The 25190-nt window shown below is 39.6% G+C and overlaps 1 protein-coding gene across 1 annotated transcript in view; it reads right to left on the bottom strand.

Moving 5' to 3' along the window:
- Positions 1-24412, bottom strand: part of LOC119128582 (protein diaphanous homolog 1-like) — a 70459-nt gene extending 46047 nt beyond the window's left edge. The window contains 19 exon segments of the mRNA XM_037261098.1: positions 113-227; positions 2323-2651; positions 2654-2972; positions 5285-5464; positions 6280-6344; positions 8202-8321; positions 9908-9935; positions 9937-10021; positions 10839-10957; positions 11363-11473; positions 11593-11698; positions 11773-11912; positions 12773-12836; positions 12911-12994; positions 13122-13252; positions 14543-14644; positions 14806-14970; positions 15533-15559; positions 23617-24412. Of these exon segments, the coding sequence (XP_037116993.1) occupies positions 113-227; positions 2323-2651; positions 2654-2972; positions 5285-5464; positions 6280-6344; positions 8202-8321; positions 9908-9935; positions 9937-10021; positions 10839-10957; positions 11363-11473; positions 11593-11698; positions 11773-11912; positions 12773-12836; positions 12911-12994; positions 13122-13252; positions 14543-14644; positions 14806-14970; positions 15533-15559; positions 23617-23715 (2389 nt within the window). The 5' untranslated portion in view covers positions 23716-24412.
- Between the last annotated feature and the right edge of the window lie 778 nt (positions 24413-25190).

Here is a 25190-nt window from a genome sequence, read left to right on the forward strand (position 1 = left end):
ACAAAAGAGAGGACAATGCGGGAGAAGTGAGAAGCAGGAAAAAAAAACACTGCTGTCGCTGATTACACATAAATGATGACAGCAAATATGTAAATTAGTCACACACACTCACTCTTAGTCTGTGATGAGAAGGCCAAGGTGAGTTTGGCAAAGAGCTCATTGTTTTCATATTTCTCCTCTTTGGCACTGGTCCAAAAGCTATTCTCAGTAAGGTCTTCGGGTCCAATCTAAAAGGAGAAACCGATGTTAAGACACTAATATGAGATAGAAAGATGGGACACCACATGCAAATAACATTAATTTTTCACAAACCCATTCCACAATAGCGTTTATGTGAGCACCTGCCAAGTTGTGAGTTAGAAACAGTGAGGCTATAACAAAGAGGAGGCAAGGGCATTGTAGTAAGGGGGGGTTGAAAGTACAGAGGAATGAAGACTGAAAGGAGGAGGAAGAGAGGAAACAAGCACTCATTTTCTCTAATCTGCACACTGTCTGCACCACAAAGCAGCTTTAACTTCAGAGCTTCACTTGCAAGTCAAAAGAAATAAAGAGGGCTGCACTTTTTTTCCTCCACCCCCTCTGTTTTTCATTTTCTATTCTGGTCACCATTTACAATTAACTTTGTATGTGGTTCCATCGCTTTCTCAGTGTTCTCTTTAACGGAAATACGAGAGTGAATGCACGGGTAGTAAATTTGCAGATATCAGGCGTTTCATTATGGACAAAGCCGTAGGGAAAGGGGGTGTAGTAGGATGGAAAAGGTCGAATGGTGGGGAGAGAAAGTAATACAGGGATGAGCAAAAGGATCTCACAAAAAAGCAACAGAGCACACAAGAAGCAGGTTGAGTCATAAAAAAAAAAGTTAATTTAAATTACAAAAGAATACGGTCCTTTCTAGCTGCGATTTAATTATCTTTCAGTGGAGCAGTTACAAGAAGAAGGCTTATTAAAAAGCAATTTCTGTGACATCCTCGTCAAACACTCGCCAGGCTGAGCAAGCTGCGGCGAGGGGGAGAGAGAGGGAAGCTAAACATTGATGAAGTCTGCTGAAGCCATTAAACAGTAGCTTGAGGCTAAAAGGAAGACAGAGGGCCATTTTGATGTTTTAACCATCACAGATGAGAGGGGGGCGCAGAGCATGAAGTATAGTCATGAGATAGATACAACAAGTATGCAAGGCGGTGCACTCTTCAAGCTCATAGTTAATGCTCAATGTTAATGTTTCAAAGTACATGCTTTACTTGCATGAGCTTAAAAAAACAAAAGTTGAGGGAAAAAGTGGTATCAAACATCCCTACCAAAAACATGTGTGGAACATACTACCGTAATTTTCGGACTATAAGTCGCACCGGAGTATAAGTCGCACCAGCCATAAAATGCCCAAAAAAGTGAAAAAACCCCATATATATGTATGTAAGTCGCTCCTGAGTATAAGTCGCCCCCCCACCCAAACTATGAAAAAAAACCGCGACTTATAGTCCGAAAATTACGGTAATTAGTCCTTAGCTCTATTTGTAACTAGTACATCTTTTTCTACAACCCTTATGTCCATACAATGTGAGCAATTATCATTTTACCCCTACACGTATACTATATATATGTACAATACAATTTTGGATGACTTTTTAGGAAAATGTGAAAAAGAGTTGTTCTCTAGAATTTCTGGTAGATGCCAGTACTACTATTATATGATGGAAGAGAGTAGCAACCCTCCAATTGTTAAGTGAATGCTGACTGTCTGCGAGGACATGAAAATATTCAAATGTAATTGGGTGAAGGAGTCTATGGGTAGAACCAGTGCAATTGAGGGCGGCTGGAAAAGTGAGTGAGCAAGATGAGTTTCAGGGTGAAAATGCACACAGTAAATTGACAACACAAAAGATATATACGTATATATCAATAGCAGCAATTACTATCATCACTATAGCATTAACCACAACAAAAATCAGTAATTCAAACCCGAATGCAGAATGCAGCTCAATTCAGTTGTATTACTCTGCACAGTATATTGTTCAATTTTTCTTTATAATTTTATCATAAATTGGAATGTTGTGATGGAATTAATTTAAGTCTGGATTGAATTCATTTACTTGAACATGCTTCCCGTGGGTAAATAAATATGACAATAACCATCTAACCAGTGAGTGTTCAACTTTTAACTTTCATTGCCCCTTTTATTACGAGCATAGTGTTGTTAGTAAATTTGACATTCATTTTAATAACATTACAAAACTGCCCTGTGAGAGTGTCTTCTTGAATTATATTATTAATTGGAGGCACACTTGTAGTGTATAAATATTGCATAAATGACTTAAATATGACCTTGCTCCAGTTGGCTCTCTTCAGTTGCACTTCAGGCTTGTAGTCCTTCTTAGGCTGAAGGCCAAATGGCAGTTGAACTGGTGCAGGGGCTCCCCAGGCTCCCATGCCAAACGGTGGAGGTGGAGGCATACCAGGACCTGGAGGTGGTGGAGGGATACCAGGACCACCTGGTGGCGGAGGTGGTGGGGGAGGTCCCATCCCGGGCAAAGGTGGAGGAGGTGGCGGTCCTGGTGGTCCTGGCATGCCTGGTAAGGGTGGGGTGGTGGGGGACCCGGCATGCCTGGTAAGGGGGGGGGGTGGGGGACCCGGCATGCCTGGTAAGGGTGGGGTGGAGGGGGGCCTGGCATGCCTGGTAAGGGTGGGGGTGGAGGGGGGCCTGGCATGCCTGGTAAGGGTGGCGGTGGTGGAGGGCCTGGCATGCCTGGTAAGGGAGGCGGCGGTGGAGGCATGCCGATTTGTCCCGGTAGAGGAGGTGGAGGTGGCGACATGATTGCATGGCCTGGCAAGGGTGGGGCAGGAGGTGGCGGAGGCATACCCCCTATCTGGCCAGGGACAGGTGGTGCAGGTGGCACACCAGGCATTGGCACAGGAACTGTAACTGTGACAACTTTGTTCTTCGCCTCTTCTAGATCTTTGGAGAGTGATTCAATCTGAAGGAAAGGAAGAATGCTCCATCATGAACACTATTATTAAGCCATGTATTATTATGTTTAATAATCACTTGTCTGCTTTATAGTCCATTAAATCATTATTCCCGGCAAATTCTGCTGCGTCCAAGTGATGGGCATGCCAAGAAAGTGATTAGATTAGGCGGCACAAAAGAAAGAAACAGAGTTGACATGTAAAGGGATTAAAGTCTAGGAAGAACGGGGTGTAGAGAGAGAGAGGAATGGAGGACAGGCATAGAAAACAGCTAGGGATTAAATCCTCAAAGAAAGTATGAAGAGTTGGGGGGGTGGTGGCAAACAAATATAAATTGATAATAAATAATAACCCCTTTTGCCTAATATGCTAACATACCTGATTAAAACAAACTCAATCAGTTTTCCAAACAATGATGATTTCATGCGCATGTCATGTGTGGTTATGATAAAATGAAGGTTAAAACAAATCAAGTGTGCATGTCTGAAAGTCATAATACTACGTTTATTTACATGTCAGAATGTGAGGCATGTCAAAATGTATGCAGCTTGATGAAGAGTGTTGTTTCATCAGACTTTGACAGAAACAGACTTTAAGAGCCTCTGAGGCAAGCTTCCATAATGAAGCGGCAGATGAAGAGTTGGGCGTCGCATCAAACAGAGGGATGTCTGAATATGAAGAAATCTTTGGTGGGCAGTGTCTCAAACAGAAATAAAAGGGAGCCATGTTAGTTTGAGAAGCCTGTTTGATGTTGATGTGTTGGACAACTCTGTGAGCATGTGCACGTTTTGGGGCTTTTGAGTGGCAAGATGATGATTCTGCTGGCTCTGAAAACTTGGATGAATCTCATTTTGGAAATTGTGTAGTCCAAATAAAAAGGCTCACAAAGGCATGACACACTGGAAGAAAATTAGGTGGTGACACACACAAGCACGGCATCAAATTGTTCTGGGTCACTGGCAATGTTAGTGAATTCCAGATTGGGTATCAGAGTGCAGCAGAATACAGCTGGTCTAGCAGTGGGGTAGTGACAGCCAGAAAAAAAAAGTTTTCACACATTGTCCAGTAATAAGTGCCATTTTGCAGTCCAACAGTAGCTACAAGTCATGCCGCACTAATAGTTGGTGTGAGTAGAACTCTTACAACCACAATGGAAGATTAAATGAGATTTCAGATAGATATAGAAAAGTAATTTTTATCCCATGTGTATCACTTGTAATTAGCTGGATTTAGCTCTCTTCACAACATCCTCTCACTGTGCCCCCGCTCTTCGAGAGAAACTTGTCATCGTTGAGTAAATCATTTAAAACCGCAGGGACGCTCATTCCTGAGGTGGGTGCAGTCATTTGGCAGATAGTACAGCTCGACAACATTATTTCTGTCTGAGCACAAAAAGAGTGTCAATTCTTGCAAATTAACCATTGGTTGGTGGTGTACGTATATTAAGCTCAAAAGGGCCTTGTTTGAAATGATGTACTTCACAGTAAGTGTTCTCCATTACTTTTGAGCTGATCTCGATATTTACAATCAATCGCAAATGTGGCATATGTGAATTCAAATGCATATTTATGAGTAATGAAGACACGAAGAAATGTTAATTATTTTTCTTGCCCTACCACAATGCACTTGAAATAACATCAGCAACATGCAACAGAATTGCAGAATTTCAGCCTCGATTTAAGAGGTTTCACAAAAACACGGCCTTCACAATTTAGGGGTAAAAGTAATTTAAGTGGAGAACATTGACTTGGCTTCCGCTTGCAAAGACCTATTCCACTATCCTCAGTGGCATAAGAAACTTGCAGCATTTTGACGTAGGCAAACTATTCCTGGAACCTGCACAGTAGTCCCTTATTAACATAATCTTCTTAATTTACCTGGTTTACCTCTTCAAGTTGGATGCTTTATCGCAGTTCCAGTCAGACATCTAAGAAGTATTCTAAATGACCCGAGTACTTATTGCGCTGTTAAGCAACCTAGACCATAGCAATTTTAGGTTATCTTAGAATTATAGCATGGCTTCTCCATCTTTTCTCATCTTCCCTTTGTATGATACTTTTCAGAAATGTACGGTAGCTTATTTGCTGCCACGCAGGCCACAATGATTAATTTGCCAACCGATTTGCTGATCGTGGTTGGTTACTCTCCACTGTAATGCATTTACAGCCAGACTTCTGTGACTTTAAATTTAAAATCCACCATTCAGCTAGACCAGTGGTTCTTAACCTTATTGGAGGTACCATATTTTTAAAATCCCAAACCAATGTCGTTTTCATCACTGTCACTCCAAGACAACAAAGGTCATTGAGCCCTCATGTACCTGCTGCTGCAGAGTGCTTAGCTGTAGCTGCAGACCCTGGCTCTCCTTTTCGCGCTCATCCTTGGAAGACGCCAATTGTTCCTTTTCTTGACTCAAGTCTTGCAGCTTCTGTTCATAGTCACCCTCGAGTTTCTTCATCTCCACTTGCAACTCGTGGCGTGCGGTCAGCTCTGCATCCAACTAATGCACATGACAAAAGGCAATGATAGGCCTTGTGTTATGGCAGAAATGCACTTTGATTGCTGCAGTTTGTTCCAGGTTCTGTCATAATGACTTTGGAGGCTTCAGCAGAAACATACGGAGATACAACCAGAATAATATTACCAATAAATATAATTGTTAATATTGTAAACATTGAAGAATCGGTGTTTATATTAACTCTTAACTTTGTTCATACAATACCAACGGAAAAACATGAAAATATTAGAACTCTTAGGCTGTTCACTTTGAAAGCAGCAGATCCTTTAGGCCGGCCGTCAGTTTCCTGACAGCCTCATGCCTAATTCCTGCCAAAGACCGTCTGCAATTACCCATCACATACACACAACTTAGAGCTAATATTGTGGGGTGGCCACTGACAAAAATGTGTGCTGTGTGTGTGTGTGTGGATTTGTACACTGCATATGATCCAGTGTGTGACAGTCTGAATGAGTGCTAGTTTCAGCTCCCTCTGCAATTATCCCGTCACTGGGACGGAAACATTAGCGTAGCAGCACACCGCAATTAAAGCATTTAGCCCCTTATGCGAGGGTGTGTGTGATGTTAGTCTTTAGGTGTATTTTTGTGTCTGGTTGCTGTCAAGTGTGCGTGCATGTGTGCACGAGCACACACTCCATTCCTTTTATCATCTTCTGCCCCCCCCCTTATTTGTCAGACGATGTCAGTCAATACTAGCCGCACAGAATGTTATTAAATCCTGCTATATAATATTGGTGAGGAAGAAATCTATTTTCTTCTGCTAGTACGCAATGTGAATTGATGCGTGTGCATTACACCTTTTTCTCGAGCTCAATAGCTTTGGCCTCACTGGTTTCCACTTTGGTTTGGTCGACCATGTTGTCTGTAAATAAACAGAAGGGGGGAGGTGAGAGAGGCAAAATACAGACAAAATATGTGGTCATTTGGAGACTACACAGTTAATATTCATAAAACTGAATTTTTTTACCGTAAACTAAACTGACAACATAAATGCGGATGAGTCAGAGTAATGATTGATCTAAAAAGATAAATAAATGATAGAGTGAGGTGAGAAGGACACTGGGTGACTAGCAGGGTCCTCTAAGAATAAATTGCAGGGTCGTCTAAGAATAAATTGCAGGGTCTACAGGTGGTTCAGTGCTCAAGGACTTATTGAACAAGTTCCGTAAAAGGGCTAATTAATATGAATAATGAATGCCCTAGAGGGGCCGGATCAAAGACAGCTGGATGAATCCGATAGTAATGACAGACACGCTGTAAAAACTTCAAATGGAGAGGAAAATTATATAAATGCACAAAAAAAATGAAGCATACAGAATGGGGAGTGCATAATATGGGAGCGTTTCTGCAATGACACAATGGCTTCCGGGTAAAAAGAAACTGTGCAAGTTAATCCGGTGGAAGTAAGGTAGCGCAAAATGGGAAACACATTTTGTCCGAATATCATAATAATTTAACAACCCACAAACAGATTGCGCATTTGTGTCACGCTTTTTTCATGGTTATTGGATATATAATGGAGGAGGGATTCTTCTGTCATGGTGGCAAGGCTAAATGGGACAAACTTCGAATAGAGAGCACTAGGGGAGATAGAATGTAGGGAGGGGAACTGTGCTGTTTCAGAGTTCAAAGAAAAACACTAAATAATGCATGCGGGGCAGAATTGGGCTGCTTTCCACTGATAATAACTGTGGCAGCTTTAAAGGAGGCCAGACAGGCTCTGTGTGTATGTGTGTGTGTACGCATTTAGACGCAGTGCAATTAGACCCTCTTCCAGTGAACAACTGAGACCTGCTCATAAAGGACTATTGAACTCTGGAGACATCGCCTGCTCCACTGCTGCATTTATTTTGTTGACTATGAGAGTTTCCCTCCCTTGACGGCATATTGAGGACCCATGTTTAAAAGGTGCCATTTTCCTACCTGAAACGGTCACAAAGGCAATATGACAGAAAATATTTGCATTTATAAATTATAATTTAAGAAAAAAGGCAATCACACACTCAATTAGTGCTAATAATAACAGTCCATTTTTCTTGTTGTAATATTAGCTGGGCTGTCTACTTCACAGTCCTAAGGCTTTGGATTCCCAATGAGAGGCATTCATGGTCTCCCTGTGCTTGCATATGTTTTCTCCCAATACTGTGATAATGACACCATTGCCGCAAACACAAAAAGAAAACTGTGCCACGAACTGTAAAAATAAATATAGCAGTATGTCGGTCAGCTCCAACAATTGAGAGTGTGGAGTTGTTCTTTCGGGAACATACATGAGAGATCATGTCATGTGCGAGAAGAATTTTACAAGAAAACAATAACAACTTTGTTACAATTATCAAGGTGTGTCGCAGATGTAATACTGCAAGACACCAAGTTATGCTATATTATGGTATAACACTGACTTTTCCCTGTACTATACATGAAGTGGTGCGGTGGAAGAATGTTCTCTCTGGTGCCACCATGTGGTGTGTCTGAGCTGCTGCACATTTCACACTGACACCACAGTTGGAGTGTGAGCAAATTGTCCTTGAATTCAAGATTGATGAGGTTTCTCTAAAACTTGAGTTATTTCACATCTGACTGTGCAAGTGAAAAATGGATAAATGCCAGTCAACACATTCCAATGAAGTTCTAGGTCCATTTCATCAACATCAAATTACTATCCCAAGAAATGTATTTGGGAGAAGCAGGTTTTGTGGTGCATTTTCTCACAACTTACCAATTAAGGTTTCAATGTTGAGCCTGATATTGCGGCACTTAAAGTCTGGGTCTGCTCCATTCCTGTGAAGCACGATCTGAGCAATGCACTCGTCTATTAACTTGTAGTACTGGGGCCTGAGGGAAAGAGTGACAGATTGACAACGCAATGATTAGAAGAAACGGAAAGACCCTAAAGGGAGAAGGTAGAAAAGTGTCTGGCAACTGGACATGATTCTGCTACATCTCATGACAATTATTGGAATTGATGGTTTTCATAAGCCCAGTATGGCCTAGTTACTGCATGGAGACAAACAATAGAAATGGAGAGCAGAGTTGGAAGGAGCAAGTACAAACATTTGCGAAACGTAGGTGTCAGTTTGTTTTTTGTCCTCAAATGGGAATTGAAATGTGCCACCGTACGACAGTTTCACTTTATGTATACTTTTTGACGGTGTGTTTGTTGGCACTGCGTCTCATCAACTCAGCTCAACTTCAACACTCCATTTTGGAAGGGGTCTTATTCCTTGACCCCATTACATGCAGCCATATGTTATTTATTGTGTCTGCCTACCTTTCTTACTGACTCTGTCTTAGCGAGACATATTCTCCACTCCATGGCTATACTTCAGTGTGGGTGTATGTGTGTTTTCTGCAAAACTATAGATTTAAGCGTGGAGCGAGAGAGACACCTAGTGTCATTTTTTGAAAACTGTAGTTAGAATCAGAATCACACTCTAATATGACATCTGTCTCTACATTCCTCCCCAAGGGTCTGCCTTACAGTGTACTTCCACTCCACCTGCACTTTGTTTTCATCAATGTAATTAGAAGTGTATATTTCCCACAAACTAACACTAGCAGCTGCCACCCGCAAGCCTGAATCACCGTCTTTGAGGCGCATATATAGCCCCACCTGTGCTACATCCCCTGAGCCACCTGGAAGGAAATATTTCAATCACAGTATTTGTTTGTGTTGGTAATTTACTCATGCATGCAGCAATAAAACATCTACATCTGCTGTGTCAATCAATAATTATATCTTGCTTTGCCCTACCTTTTATAGTAAGAGCTTCAAAAAAGAGAGAGAGCAGTATAGTATTTTGGGGGGTTGATAGGTGCTCATTGGCATATAATGGAATTGGGATATAATTTCATATGTTTAGAATAACGCCCAACAAAAAACAAAAAAAAAATTTCTCTTCAAATTCAAATTCTTTTTCTTCCCGCTACAAGCTTTGATGTTTTTTTTTTTTTTTTTTATTATTCTTACATTCATTGTGATGCCAGTGAAGGATATAAAGGTTTGAATAGTTTTTTTGGGGGGGGACAAAAAAAAGGAATGTCTTAAAGTTCTTGCCTGCGTGGGTTGTGTTCTGATTCTTGGGTGCAATTATGAACTAAATTATAAAACAATCAGGTCATAAGTTAGTTTAGGTGCAGCGATTATGATCTGTGCTTCCGCCGTGACCTTCCTGCTTATTTCACAGCAATCACACTCAGCTCAATACGACAACACTATTCCACGTTTCATATCAGATCTCTTGATATGTCACGTCCTTATAAAAAAAAAAACTACTCAAACTGAAATTTCAAAAGCTGGATTTCTTGATTAAAAAAGCTACCACAAAGACAATATTACAGTTTTAATATGTAGATGTGTGACACATATTATGAACAAGGAGAGCATGACCGGTGAAAAGTGTGTATATGTGTGCACTACCTGGCCCAAATAATCATTGCGGATCAGCAGGAGGGTGCTGCATCAGGGACAGGAAGTTGCTTTCAGCTTTGGAGTCCTTCACTGTGTTGACCAAAATGTCAAACACTTCCCTCACATCACTTAAAACAAATCCAGTTAAAGGCTACATGTCTATATTGTCACGTCAGACGCTAATTCTGCAAATGGATCTACTCGCAATAAATTTATGAAAAGTAAACTCAAGCTTTCATCCAATCTATGTCTCTCTCTCTCTCTCTCTCTCACACACAGACACACACACAAGCACACTTGCATACATGCACACATTCACACACGAATCTTCTTCATTAAATTTGTATTCATCACGTGATTCATTGTATCTGGAGCGCAACAAAAAATACAGCACTGTAAACTGAATTACAGATTGAGGGATTATAATCAGTCCGATAAGTAACAATAATAACAATGTTAAGATCATAAAGGGAACATTTGAGACGCCTGGTGTTGAAAACTGTAACTGCAAGTTGTAGCAAAAGCCATCAACAAGACTCAATTGCCATAATGCCACTCCGCATTACAAATATTTAAGTGCACAAACATGATTTGACTGCATTTTTGAGCAGAGTATCCATTTGAAATAATTCGCGAGACTACTTTCTAGAATAAGAGTAATTGAAGTGATTTCGGATTAACACTTTTGAGGCAGTGAGCTTTCAGGTCAGCTGCATGACTAATGCATGCCTGCAGGATGGCGAATATCATGACTCAATTTAAATGTAAAAAAGCATGCTAGAATAATTATAGCAAGTATGACTCCTATAAGTAAGCATTGGTCCATGAATAGAACAGTCAGTTTGAAAAGTAAGACAAGTACAATTATCGCATGCATTCAATAATCTCTCTTTTGTTAGCAAAGTCAATACTAGGCCCTGACGCCACTTGGACCTAAAAGGATATTCCATCTCAATGCGGATGTCATCGAGGCGTGCTTTAAGGTCCTCTGAGTCGTCTTCGGCCTGCTCATCAAAGACTGTCAATTGGACCTTCAGCTCTTCATTTTCTATAGTTCGCACCTCCTGTAAAAGCAGAGGTGAAAGAAGTCAAATGAAACATTTTATTTCATGATGTGTTTACCAAAACTGAACTTTTGCTTAAAATGCATTATGCAGAGAGAGAGAGAGAGAGAGAGAGAGAGAGAGAGAGAGAGATAGAGAGAGAGAGAGAGAGAGAGAGAGAGAGAGAGAGAGAGAGATAGAGAGAGAGAGAGAGAGAGAGAGAGAGAGGAGAGAGAGAGAGAGGAGAGAGAGAGAGGAGAGAGAGAGAGAGAGAGAGAGAGAGAGAGAGGAGATGAGAGAGAGAGAGAGAGAGCGAGAGAGAGAGAGAGAGAGAGATGAGAGAGAGAGAGAGCGAGAGCTGAGACGAGAGAGCGAGAGAGAGCGAGAGAGCGAGAGCGAGAGCGAGAGCGAGAGCACTTTTTGTACCTTTAGACAGTCTCTGAGTCCTAATCTTAGAAGTTCAGAGCGAATATGGATCCTAAAGTCCAACTCCTCTCCTCGACTGATCAGTGCATTGATTAGCTGCATGCATCCACCCTGGGAGAAAAAAAAATACACTATGAGATGAAGCGTCAATAACCCTTTCAAAAACACACGCACAACGTGCATTATGGTGTGGCGTATTGCTATCTATCAAGCAAGTCTGATTTTTCTACCTTCAGGGCAATGCTGGAACTGTTCATGCCAGCCAAAAGAAGCTGGAATCTCTCAATGTCCTGTTTCTCTGCCTCCTCTGTGATGGCCTCGAGAACACGCTCGTGACTGCAGAAAAATAAACAAACATTTTGCTCCTATCTGTGGTTATATGTGTGTACTGTACTATACAAACTTCTTACAGATTATCAGAGTGTTCCAATATGGAGATGGCAGAGAGCAGCTTGACAGCATCCACCATCATATGAGGCAAACTGGGATTAATGGCTCTGACCAGCAGAGGAATGCCCTCGTCTGACTCCAGCATGGATTTTAAACCGTACTAAAGAGAAGGAGACAACAAATGAGATAGCTGGATAGTTGTGAAATCAATAGATTTGCATATCACTGGTGTTGGGTGGAATCCCTGTACCCACAAAATCATCACTGTTCAAGAGTTCACCAAATCGGCATGTTTGTTCAACCATTAACATTGCATTGTCCAAGAGAGCAAGGCAATATCGACACGTTATGCAAGCCAATAATTGTAAGGGAGGTGGGAAAGAAAAAACACCTATATGTGCAGACTGACCAATAGTATAACTCGGTGAAAAAAAATTTAAATCAACCAAATTGATATTTCAATTGATGTAGTGATTCTCAATTGGTACGCAGTCTCCCTCTCGTGGTAACCAAAAGAATCAATGAACTAAATGTTCATTGCATGTTTGTTTGTTTTTTTCATCTGGTACAGTACAGCATTCATTTTTACATACAATACAATTTGCAATTAATATTTTTAAACAGTGATTTAGGTGCAATTTTGAATAACTTTTTTGTTTATTCAAGCATTAAGTGCATTTTTTCTCCCTATTTGCGCAGTAAATGTTCAAACGGTAGAGCACGTTACAGTGTCTTACACTAATAATTATTAAACAATGCAAGAATCAAATCTCTGTCTCGTTTTATATGGTCTTTCTATTAAGATGGTACCATGAGAGTCAAATATTTTTTTAACGTTTGAGAACATGTTGAATCAATTTTTGCTTTTATATTTGGAATAATTGCACCTTCCAGTGGAGGAAATGCCGAACAACACCTCTGAGAGAACAACCGTTAATTGTCCCATCATGTCTTCATTGCAAAACAAACTTCTTTTTCTTTGCTCATATTAAAGGCCAACCCTACTACAACAAGTCTTACCTTATTGTTCATGAAGGCTTTGAGACAGCGTATGATCTCATGTTGACATTTCACTCCCATCGATCTAGGAGGATGACATATTAATCCATACAACGTTTGCATAAACACTTGCAACTCACTGTGGTTTGTGAATCTTACGAGTTATCATCCTTCTCCTCTTGCAGTCTTCTGAGCAGATTTAACAGAAGCGCCAGGCCTTCATTTCCAAAATTCTGCACCCAACTACAGGACACAATACCACTTGATTCATAACATTTATTTCATACGGTGTGTATTTGTCCAATTATTTATATTGTAGTTAAGAACACCAAATTCATCTGGACACAAAAAGTATAGATAGCCGCATCACCTGACAGGGTTATTATTGAGCGAGACCCGCAGAGATTCCAGACAACTCAGCAAATGTGAGTCCCGGTAGTCTGACCTCAACTCCTGTATATACATCATGGCTGACTTGGAGCTTTCTTTCTGGTCTTGGCCCTGATGAACAAATGGCAAGAAAAGAGACAGTGAGACCAGTGTATTCAAATGTTCTAACTGGTTGAACTTTGCGTTTTTCAACAATAACGGAGTCATTTGAAGTATAGCAATAAATGACATGTAAATTATTTCTTATGATGTTAATAAGACTAGAGGAGCAATTTCATACGCATCATTTGGATCTGCAAGTTCTTCTATAGCTCAGCAGAGAGTGTATTACACAACTACAATGGCTAAACCAATCATGTATTCCATAGTGTACTTAATTGATCTGTGTAAGTTTGTAATTCCATCAATTTAGCAGCTTTTTTTTTTTTTGCCTGACAGTCGCTCATTCATCGCAGGGGTTAGGTTCTAAACCCCCTTTCCCCGCAACAGACAAACACCTCAGATAAGGTAGCGAAACTTTTTTTTATTATTTACTGAATACCATTTTTCAATGCTTTATGACCATTGCCACACTTGTATGTTCGTTTCCCATACTCTTAAACTTTCTATTAGGTATTGAATACTTTTAGGGTTGATTTTTATAGTGATCATCCCATCAATTATAGACTAAATGCATAAACATGGATTTTACATACATAATGGAAATACAAAATGTGTTTGAGGTGCAAGTATTCCTTTTGTCCACTTGGGGTCGCGATTGTCCTATTCTACACTGTTGTTAGTAACTTTGAATGTGAGTGAGGAGGAGCTTGGCGTGTTGTGTGACCTGTGAGTCAAAGAGCACACAGCCTTGGCAGCTGTCTGCTCAGCTCATCCATGAACAAGCTTGTGCAATGTTTATTTGGTTGCTGTTGGTTCACTGAAGCGACTGAAAGTGCAACAGCGGCTATGACTGTCCTTGACTACTTGTGTATGACAATTTATTCTAACTAGCAGTGGCAGTCTATTTAGTTAACCAACAACGTTTACTCTACCGGAGACATGCAGTTGTGGAAGCCAGTTCTTGTTCTGATAAACATATTGCGCTCTATTTACTGTTAATGAGAAAAATGCTCACTGTAACACAATCATTTGCATAATAGTGAGAAATCACGAATATAAAATTAGGTATGGCCAATTTTAAAAGCCATACATTGGGCTTTAATACTATCGAGTAGAGAGACAGCTTGTAAATAGCATATAGACATTTCGATACAAAGTCAATTGATTAGTTAATCGTGAAAATCATGAATAAAGGAATATATTGAAAAGGATGAACTTTGAGAGTTGTATTGAATTTTAATGATCAAGAGCTGCTGATTCAATTGATTGACTTAAAATTGATTTTTTTTTTTTACTGACCGCTTTAGAGGTGTGGAGGTACTGGGAGACCATTTCACGTTTAATTGCAATGCTTTTTTCCCTGAGAGGCTGCTGCTTCTCCTCATTCAGGTTCATGTCCACCTAAACAACATGAACAAGATTGATTAATCACATGAAACTGTGGTGTCACATTTTAGCACAAAAGACATTAAAAGACAGTAGACACAAAAGATAAACCAAACTAGAGTTCATGGCACTATATGCTGCTTTTGTACACTTATCATTGAGGCCCGCTTTCTCACCAGCATCTGTTCAAAAAGTTCCAGGACATATTCATCCGTGTGGTCATGCAGCATGGCGCTGGGAGCGTGGATTTCATAGTTGGCAGCTGCAGAATGACGCTGACCTGGTACATGGCTCAGCTTCTCCTTGTCCTTTTTCATCCTCATGCTGGTGAAGCGTTCCAACTACATTGGCAGGCAACACAGCACAAGTTACATTGGGGAGTTGGGAATGAAAAGCTCCCATCAAACAATCCCTAATCAACTTGTGGTTTTATGATGTCACAACTGACTTTGTCAGTAAATATACATTTTAAAAAATCAATTTCTGGATTTTTTGTGCGTCAATTTTGATCTTATTTCAATAACTACAGTAAATTGATTAGGGATTATAACATTGACCATGACAAACTGCCAAATAAAATCAATATGTTGATAGAACATGCAAGTGCAGAGCAATTGTTAATAAACACAAGTGCTAATTTCCCTAGCGTGCACAGTGTATGCATCGTTGACTGCTGGGAAATTTGTTTTATCAACTTGCCAGTAGTTAAAGTGCACGTTCAAAAGCATGCACACCCAAAACGAGCGCACTCGACAACAGGTATGTTGATTAACACGTGTGTTAATACATTGTGGATTAGATTGTGGCAAACAAACAGTGGCAAGATGAGTTTGTTTATTCACAGACGACAAGATGAATGACGCAAGCACACTGATGTCGGTGCCAGATAGTTAGAAAACCTACCTCATCTGGAATCAGACGTTTCAGTTTCTAAGGACGAGGAATGGGGCAAAAGGGAGGAAATCGCCATAAAAAGAGATAAGAAAGATAAAACAGATGTCAGAAGGAAACCATGAGAACAAGGGAGGCATATTGAGTGAGAGAAGGAGAAAAATTCAATTAGACAGAATTCATTGTTGTCGAGGAAAGAATACAGAAAACACTCATATCTTAAGTCATTCAGTGATTGAAAGGTGGAGGCTTTGTGACAGGGTTACGCTATTGTTAAATTCTAATGAACAGTCATAAGTAGAAAGTAATACATTGAAATCACAGTAAAGAATCTTAAAAATGGCAATTATGCACATAAGAGTGATCTCCAAGTGTCTTAACCGATGTAATAACCGATCATGTCCACAGGGTGTCAGGCTACACATACAAATGTTCATCTGGACTGCGCCTCATTGACGTCACAAACGTTTCCCTCAAGGCAGACATTTACCTCAAATGTCCCCAATTTGAATTAATTAGTAAATTTGATTGTGGAAATTTACTCAAACCCCAAATCAAGAAATTTACATACAGATGTAGACCAGCACTGCTTGACTTTGTAAACCACATGACCAAAATATATGTATATCATCTTTTAGAGGTGTACCCCCCCCCCCACACACACACACACAGACACACACAAATACAAATCAATATATCCCAATAAAGCATTTTTCCTTTAAAATAAAATGAAATTAATGGCAACTAAGATCCGTTTTGTGTTTATTTGATAATCACACACACATAATGAGGAAAAATTACTTTAAAAAAATAAATAAAACAAATATCCAATGGCCAGAGAAATACCATTGGAAATGCATTGTTCTTCATTATTTTCGACACACCTGGTTAAGAAAGGTTCTGGAGCTTCTAATAAATTCAGGGAGGTTTTTTTTTTTTTTTTTTTTAAATGCTATTGGACTATAATTTAAGAGGAAATTTCAACCTTTACTTCAAGTGCATTTATTCAGTTGGGGTGGGGGGAATCTCTCATAGAGAAATAATTATTTTACATCAATTCGTGTATGCCACAATTATGAGCACCCCTGATATTAATACTTTGTAAAAACGTTCTTTTGCCAACAAAACAGCACCTAATCTCCAATTGCTTGAAAAAAAATGGGAGCATATAGAAAGAGGGATTTTTGAACATCTCTTAAAATCATCAAGTGACCTGGGTCCTCTCTTCTGCAATCGCTTCTTTAGCTCACTTGACAGACTTTCAATGGGGTTGCATCTGGGGACTGAGCAGGCCATGGGAGGAGCTTGGTTCTGTGTCTGCTGAACCACTTAGACGTATAATGTTCAGTATTCGAGAATGCTTCTGCAAACAAAATTAAACAAAATGACTATTGTACTTTAAGCCTATTAACACATCTTACTAACCTTTTAGTCAGTGCAATGTAGTCAAGTGCAAAGAATTTAAATAAAAACGAGAAGCTTTAAGGAACACAAGATTGCCAGCTGGTTCTGAAGGCGTGACTACTCTAAACAGAGATGGAGGCTGAGAATAACATTGTGGTTGAGAATAAGATGGTGATGGACTGGTGGTGATTCACTATGCCATCAAGCTAACCATGTGGGTTTCGTTTGCTTATCATGTTCCCATGGCAACACTGTGAGCTGAATTACATCACACAAAGGGAAACTGTTTGACGCAGCCACACCTCAACAAACCGAACAGCAGGAAATGACACTTCTGTGCACACTTCTATTTTCTGTTAAACATTTTTTTAATGTGCCTCTCTTTAAAAATGTTGATTCATAACCCATACATCAGGGAGGGTAAGGCATCTTTTTATTGCACAGTTCATCAAACTTGTGCTTTGCATAATTAAAAACAATAACAATTAAAAGCGTTAATAGTTAAAGATACAATAGCATAGTTATGAAATAAAATGTAAATTACTAAAGTTACCAGAACATAAGAAATAATAATATATCAAAACAAACACCCAATAGAGCAAACGTTTGCAGACTTTATTGGATTTTGTTGAAATGACACTTTAGTGGAAATCATTAGGCTCACTGGCCTTGTGACAACAGGCTTTGCGATTCAGTCAGAATAAAATAGGCTTTGCCTAGCAATTCAACACAACTACAGTCCCTGTATTTGACATACCGTCAACACACAGCACCACAATATCAGCAACATACTGCACAGCCCAGATCATAAAGATTTATAATCAAACAGTTTTTTGTCTGTCTGTTCGTTTGTCTATGCGTTGATTTGATTTTCCTCAGTGGCAATCAAAAACATCAAGGCAGACATGGAGCTGAGAAAGGGAAATTATGTGAACTGAAACTAGTTTCCCTCCCTTCAAATATAAATGGGCTAAAATGGGGTGAGTGTGGTAGATAGTCTTAGTGTTGTTACAAACAACAGTGTCAGATTAGCAGTAATCTGGCAAAGGGAGACTGAAACTCACCTAAAACCTTCCCTGGTTACACAACAAACGCATAATCAGTAAGGCTCAGTCGATCCAGCTGAGTGTTTATGCACAATACACCATACATAATTGTATGCAATAAATTAAGTCTTTAGTAATTTAGTTGTACATATTAAGAAAGCAAAAGGTATTTTTGATAGCCAAGCGATGCCCCATTTGGGGGTTCAATTTGCATTTTCCAAGAATAACGGGGAACGGGGGGATGAACAAAAGATAAAACAAGATTACAAAAAAAAAGAATGTAAACCAGTGGGTGCCAAAATGAGTATGGACTGTAATGAAACAAAAATTTGTAGCAAACTTTTATTTCATCATTATCTATGACGTGTCAGTTGAATAGAGTCATTCAATAGTTTCGCCAAACTTTACTAAATGGATTCTAACTTTCACAAGCAACACACACACACGCACACACATACTAACACACAACGACAAAGAGGATAGTGAGGGTTTTCTGTGCAGTTTGTTGGTAAACCATGGTGTCATGGTATCACAGCGTTCTTCTCTAACCTTTTAAAAGCCTTATTCTTATACAAGTTTGAACATCCTGGTTTGTACTTTGCTTTACAAAATTACTTTTGTGCAGTGAAACATGTTTAGGTGTTCTTATCGCAATTTTAAAATTCTGTTCAGTTAGATAGTATTGGACTTGTGCTGTGTGTCACAGAGAAAGTATAAAAAAAAAAAAGTTTCAATTAAAGTAATACTGTTAAGGAGCATGATCCTCAAAGTTCCAATCCTGCGCTAGGTCAAGTACTAAAACTATCCACTATGTTTTTAACATCATCCATTATCACAACATCAAGCATTCTGACCCCGAGAGTTTAGCGAACGAGTGTAAGCATATTTATTAACTGCCTGCTAGTACCTCCTTGCACAAGGGACGGGTAAGTGGAGAGCGATAAGAGTATTCAATAATGGGGAAGAATAAGAATGTATCCTGTTTGCTATTTTTGCACAACTTCCTGACACAGCCTTCCAAAACACAGTCATATCGCATGCGCCGGTGTAATCTTGTGTGCACAATGCACACAAGTAGTCTCAACACCGGTAGCATTAACAAGTTGTGGGTTTAATAGATATAGTATATATAATAGATAAATAAGAGAACATTCACTACAGTTTGCGTGGGTGTAATAATTTTTCTTGAATAACAAAGACATGCTCAGTTGAATTCTGACTGTATTATTGTGGCCATGCAACATTTTAGAAAGTACGTATATTACAGTATATTACAAATATTGTTTGTTTACTGTGCCAACGGTCGTTAACGCCTCTCCACAACATGCAGATTCAGTTTCAAACAATTCCGATGCAAGTGTGTTGGTTTTCAAAAGTAAATATAAACAGAATCATTTGAATATATAACTATGCAGTCTGAACATGTTTTGTCAGCAAATTTACAGTAAACGCATGCTGGCAAAATGAAAACACATTTAAAATGTCTCATTTGCATATGCTAGCCTAAAAAGAACTAATTAAGATATATGAAAACAATTCGACTGTATTTTGTTTAGAAGTGTGGGAGCGAGAATTACTAAATGTTTAGTGGTGGATTTTCTCAACGCTAAGCATTCAAAGAGACAGACATCAAGCAGCAACTTTAAACTATATTTACTTGAGGAGATTACGTAAGTGATCGAACAAATAAACCAGGTAAAGCAGAGTACAAAGTAAAGATACTTATATAGTGACTCTGCATTCCTTGGAGAGCATGCCTCAAACAAATTGGTCAACAGCACCTCCATTACGCAACACTGCTCGCACATCCAGTCAGAACAAGCACTAAAGAAATCCAAACAGGCCTCTGCCATCATTCATAAGCACAGAATACTAAACATTCTTTACTATGCGGATGGAACCACTGTGTGAGATGTACACAGTAGATACACGCAGATAGTATGTTTATAAGGTTACATTACGTTTATTAAAAGAACAATAAGAGTTGGAATGAGAGAATGAAAGCCACTTTTTTTTTTTTTAAAAAACTGCTGCATTTTTTTGTTGGTTTAGCTGCTTCGTGTTTGGAGGCAGCTTCGCGCTGACTACAAAACATAATGCTGGCTTGTGCTTGAATTTTCTTTTTATATATCAAACATTACGTCGAAGGCATTTTTTTACTGACATCGATCACGTGTCCAACGCGACTCATATTGATATTGAATTATCTCCCAGCTTTAAGTTGAAAACACAACTACACATTTATGTGCGATCAAAAATATGAATTCATATTATTAGGTCATCATGGGCTGCAGTTTGTTTTTCTGTTTGTTTTTTTTCTCGTGGAATTGAAAATGACATCAATGCTATTTTTAGACACTGCAGAACACCAGTATTACCGCAGTAATTTCCAACCCTAGAGCACAAAGAAATCCCCAAGGTGGAAGGGAAGGACTATGAATATATTTTTGCAATATTTGAAGTGCAGCACAAGTGAGATCACCGCAGGGGTTTTGGTTCGTTTTGTCACAGCTTTGTAGTCGACTTTCAGTTGAAAACAAAAGGCAGATCATCCAATTTCAATACAGTGGCTTTTCATGAATTCCAAATCAAGTCTGAGTGTCCTGTGAGAACCATGATCCCTGTTTATAATTTGATAGAAATCACATTAAATAACTTCAAAATATAAACAAACATCTCACAAAACTCATAACTAGAATCTTAACAAATGAAATAGAATTAAAGTGCAAGGAGCTTCTTTACTACTTTTCATTTTGAGTCTGGCACCTAACCACTTTTCTTCTTTTGTTCAGTGTAACATTTACATCTAAAGATAAGACGACATACATAAGGTAGACATGGCCAGAACGGAGCAAATGCCCTTTCTCCAGCTTTTTCACCTTTGTTGAAATATAATGCAGGAAGAAGGCAGAGCTAATTAAAACATTAAAGGCCATTCAATATTTATCTATTCCACCCTTAGATGCTGCTGCAACCTCAGCAGCCTAATAAGTCACACTAATGATGATGCATATTATGCACCCTATTCTGCAACTAATAAAGTCAGACGAGGGAGCAGAAATTCTACAATTAGTATGTTATAAGATACTACTTATAGTGTTAAGATGTTAGTCGAGCATCATTTCGGTCCAAAAAGTTTGGGCACCCTTGCTAATTTTCAAAAATCTATCCATCTTAATCTGAATATTTACTGAATTGCACCACATTAACGTGTATGCGTCAAGCCTAGCGGACACTCCGATCTTGGTAAAAAAAACTTTAAAATCTGTGGTCTAAGTTTTGATATTTAATGTGTTTTAATGAGGCCCAAAGTGCAATTTTGACACGCAAACTGAAGCACAGTAGGTCTTGCTTTATCAAACTATTATCAAAACCTTGAAAAAGTACCGCCTCCCTCACATAGCCTTTTTAGTATGATTAGCAAAATTAGAGTAATGTTTCAATTGTATGTAATTGTGTTACTGTGTACATGTTGTACTTGAGCTTGGTTTGAAGAAACTCATAAATCTGTTGGAAAAAATCATATTCAATCATTTCCTGCAAGTGTTCAGCCTTATATGTACAGTATTTACATTTTATCTAGGCCTCCTCATGAAACTTGTTGAGTCATTATGTTAAATTAGGCTTTTGCTGAGGTGGTGCCCTCAGGAAATGGATGCACTGTTGCACAAAGGCGCATTCTGGCAAGATTTTATGCTTGACAAGAGGGTGCACTCATTGTTGAGTTGAACCACATGCTCCATGTTGGACAAAAAAACCAACACAGGCATATTGAGAAGTACTTTTGAATGCACATTTCATATAGAAACTTGTTGGTTGCTTTGCCTGGTAGTATCACACGTTGTACAGTACTATGGCTCAATGCTCCAGCACACAATGGCCAAGACATGGCAAATATAGAGTGTAGCAAGTGCTCGACAGTGCGCGCACTTCGGTCAGACTGCACACAGAAGGTAGAACGTGAAATCTGGTGAAATCTTTAAAAGCTCACAAATATCAGAGATGATGAGATCTTGCTATTTTACTGAATTACAATCAATGGTCCATCTAATGACGTATGTTAAAAAGCCAAAGCATATAACTAGGCTTGCATCTTTCAGTCTAGTGGTTGTGATCTCAAATGTAAATATTGAATGAGATTTTAAACTCCCCAAAACTTGAATAATAAACATATTCTTTGGTACCCTAAGACATTGTAAAGTCATGGAAATAAATAGAAATATCAGTAATATATGAAATGTTATATGTTGCGTGCTCAATTCTTCTAAAGCGTTTGAAAATCTACCATGCATGTTATAAAAATTGTAAATAGTATCCTTGTAGTATTTTGTTTTGAACCTGTCAGCTAATATTTCACTACTTACAGTGACGCCTTCAGCTTTTGCCTTGGTTTCGTTCCATTTTTTGTCTTCTTTTTAAGTTATCTAAAATAAGTGACTTATTGCAACATAGTGGTAGGGTGCTGATGAAATATGTATGATTGCCACATATCAGTTAAAAGTGTGATCATGCAACGTAGTGTTTTTAAAGTTGTATTATACATCGATTAACTTGTTCTTACACTTGTATAACAGTTATGAATGTTAAAATTTTACATAAAGTAAGACAGTGTGTGTGTGTGCGTGTGTGTGTGTGCGCGCGTGCGTGTGCATGCTGCATAATAAAAATTCTAGCAGAGCAGATTCAAACATCAGTGTGTCAGCATCAAGGACATAACTCAAGTCTGTGGAGGGCACCATAGTCACGCAAACACAGACTGGTGTACACAGTGTTAGCTCTGGGCACAACCGATTTCTGTCTATGACTCATGTTTACTCGTACTTCTATCAAAGGTATGCGCATGTTGGCATTCCTGAAACATTCTGTGATGCCTGTAGCTTTACCTTCTTATTTCGTAATGTAAACACAGAGTAAAAAGAATGAACTGCCTGCAATGGAGCATTTACCAAAGACACAATAAAAGGTGACTCTTCGGCAGGATGAGTGGTGTTATGAAAAACAGTATTCAGTCCAAAATGCATATTTGGTACGACTGTTTACTTTGCGATCATGTGCCCCCTCTCTATGGTTACTGATTGTCAGTGTGTGCGTGCTATCACTTCCCACCTGTTGCTAGACATGACTTAGTAGCTACACAAGTGAGCCGTGCCTGGTGAAAGGCACCAGTGCTTCTATGTTGACACCTCAAGTGACTCGCATGCATGCTCACTCCACACGAGGTAATGAAGAAAAGTCAAATGAGTTAACCTTGCCAATATAAGTTCATTTCACACTCTATGTAACATTGATTATTGAGTGATTCAACACAATGAAACTATCTCAAGTTTATAATGATGCATTTTTATCTTTTGACACGCACACACATCACCAAACAAAACTTACAAAAACTGACATTCATAAAGTACAGGATCTCTGGGTGCAAAGTGCGAAGGAGGGAGGTACTTCCTTTTATTTCAAAACTTCCTCTTGTATATGATAAACATGATATGTACAAACAGAGCTGGTGTTAACGTTCAAAATAGCAGCTTGGTGGCTTTGTAGTCTCACTTAAAACGCTAATTTAAAACAACAAGCGACGTGAGCGGCGAAATCATGACCCTAAACCGAATGAATTTTGCCAGCAAATAACGCTAATTGAATACTCACAAATTTCTTTTTGCCCTCTCCATCCTCGTAGCTCTTCTTTGACTTCTTGTCTTTCTTGGGACCAGGAGCAGAGGCGGCGTATCCCGTGGATGGATCCATAGTTGTGAAGTTAATCCTTTTCCTTCAACTGGGAGTCAAAATAGCGTGGAGACACTCACTCAAAGCAAATGACTGATCTGGCGAACTACCTGGACAATAGAGGCCAAGTCATAATAATGATAATAATCTCGTTGGTTGGGCCTGGGTTGGCGAATCGGCTGACTAGCCACAATTAGCACAGAGTTGCTAATGATCTGGTCCGGTCCCGAGCCAAAATCACCGAGCGAACTCCTTGCTAAGCCGCCTGCCTGCCTGTCTTCCAGAAGGAGGGAAATTCAAAGTACTGCAGATCGTCGTCGGGAACTGCACAGAAGAAGCATTCCAACATATTTAGAAAAAATATATATATAGGACACCACTTCAGTCGCCTCACCGGCAACAGAGTGTAACGTAAACACAAGTTAGTTAGGAGATGAGTTAAGTTCACCAAAGTTCGGAGCGAACACAGCTAGCGTTAGCGTGAGCTAGGCTACTTTTGCCCTCTACACTAAGTGTAATAACCGACTAAAAAGTCCATAAATTGGCAATGGGAGTGCCTCGTCAGTGTTGTCCTGGCACTACCGAGGCGTCCACTTGATTTTCCATGCCTGTAACTATCAATTTTTCAGTTCCTGCATGACAGCTGTAAAGAGATGACTTTAATACCGAGCCAGTCGTCTTCCTGAACTTTTCTTCTGACAGTCCGCCTGAAGCGTTTGGGGGGGGGGGGGGGGGGGGGGGGGGGCGTAGGCAGCGTCGGAGGCAGCGTCAGACAACTTCACCTGAACTGCTTCCTGGTTGTGCTGCTTGAACTCGAACTCTTGATTGAATCTTGCAACTTTCAGACTAGTGATGTGCATTCCAGTTCTTTTAAGTGAACGGAATCTTTAGAATCAATTTACTCAAAAGATTCGTTCAAACGAATCGTTCAACGAATCGTCCCCCCCACACTGAAAGGATTCGTTCCTTTGAACGAATCGTTCACTCACGAGCCAACACAACCGTCAACGTGCCCAACCGCTCGGCCATCGATTCTTCGAAATAACTTCGTTCTATGGCTCCACATGTCCTCAGCACTGCAAACTTTTGTGCCGGTACAGGTTTTATCCAGAAAGTCTTTTTGCACACAAGGCAATCAACAAAAAGACCTGAGCCTCCACCAGGTGGTTAAATAGTAGACTGCACAGCCTGTCAAGGCCGGTCCAGATATATCATTGCTGTCATCGTCGAGGACAGCAAAAGCCCAATTCTTGGTTATCTACTAAGCTCATCCTGAGTTATTTTTTTTTTCTCCTGATCTGTTGGCAAAATGGTCGGGCCCAACAATCGTAAATGTTACTTTTCATTATTTACGATGACGCAGTCCGTCATTTGTAGTCAGGGTCAACACTGAGTTTGTCCGAGCCACAGACTCTGCGATTGTAACATGAAACAGTATTGCTATCCAATTAAGAAGCGATTTGAAGGTTATATATGACGTAGGCAACAATTCTAAT

Source organism: Syngnathus acus, chromosome 10, assembly GCF_901709675.1.
Source record: "Syngnathus acus chromosome 10, fSynAcu1.2, whole genome shotgun sequence".
NCBI classification, from domain to species: domain Eukaryota; kingdom Metazoa; phylum Chordata; class Actinopteri; order Syngnathiformes; family Syngnathidae; genus Syngnathus; species Syngnathus acus.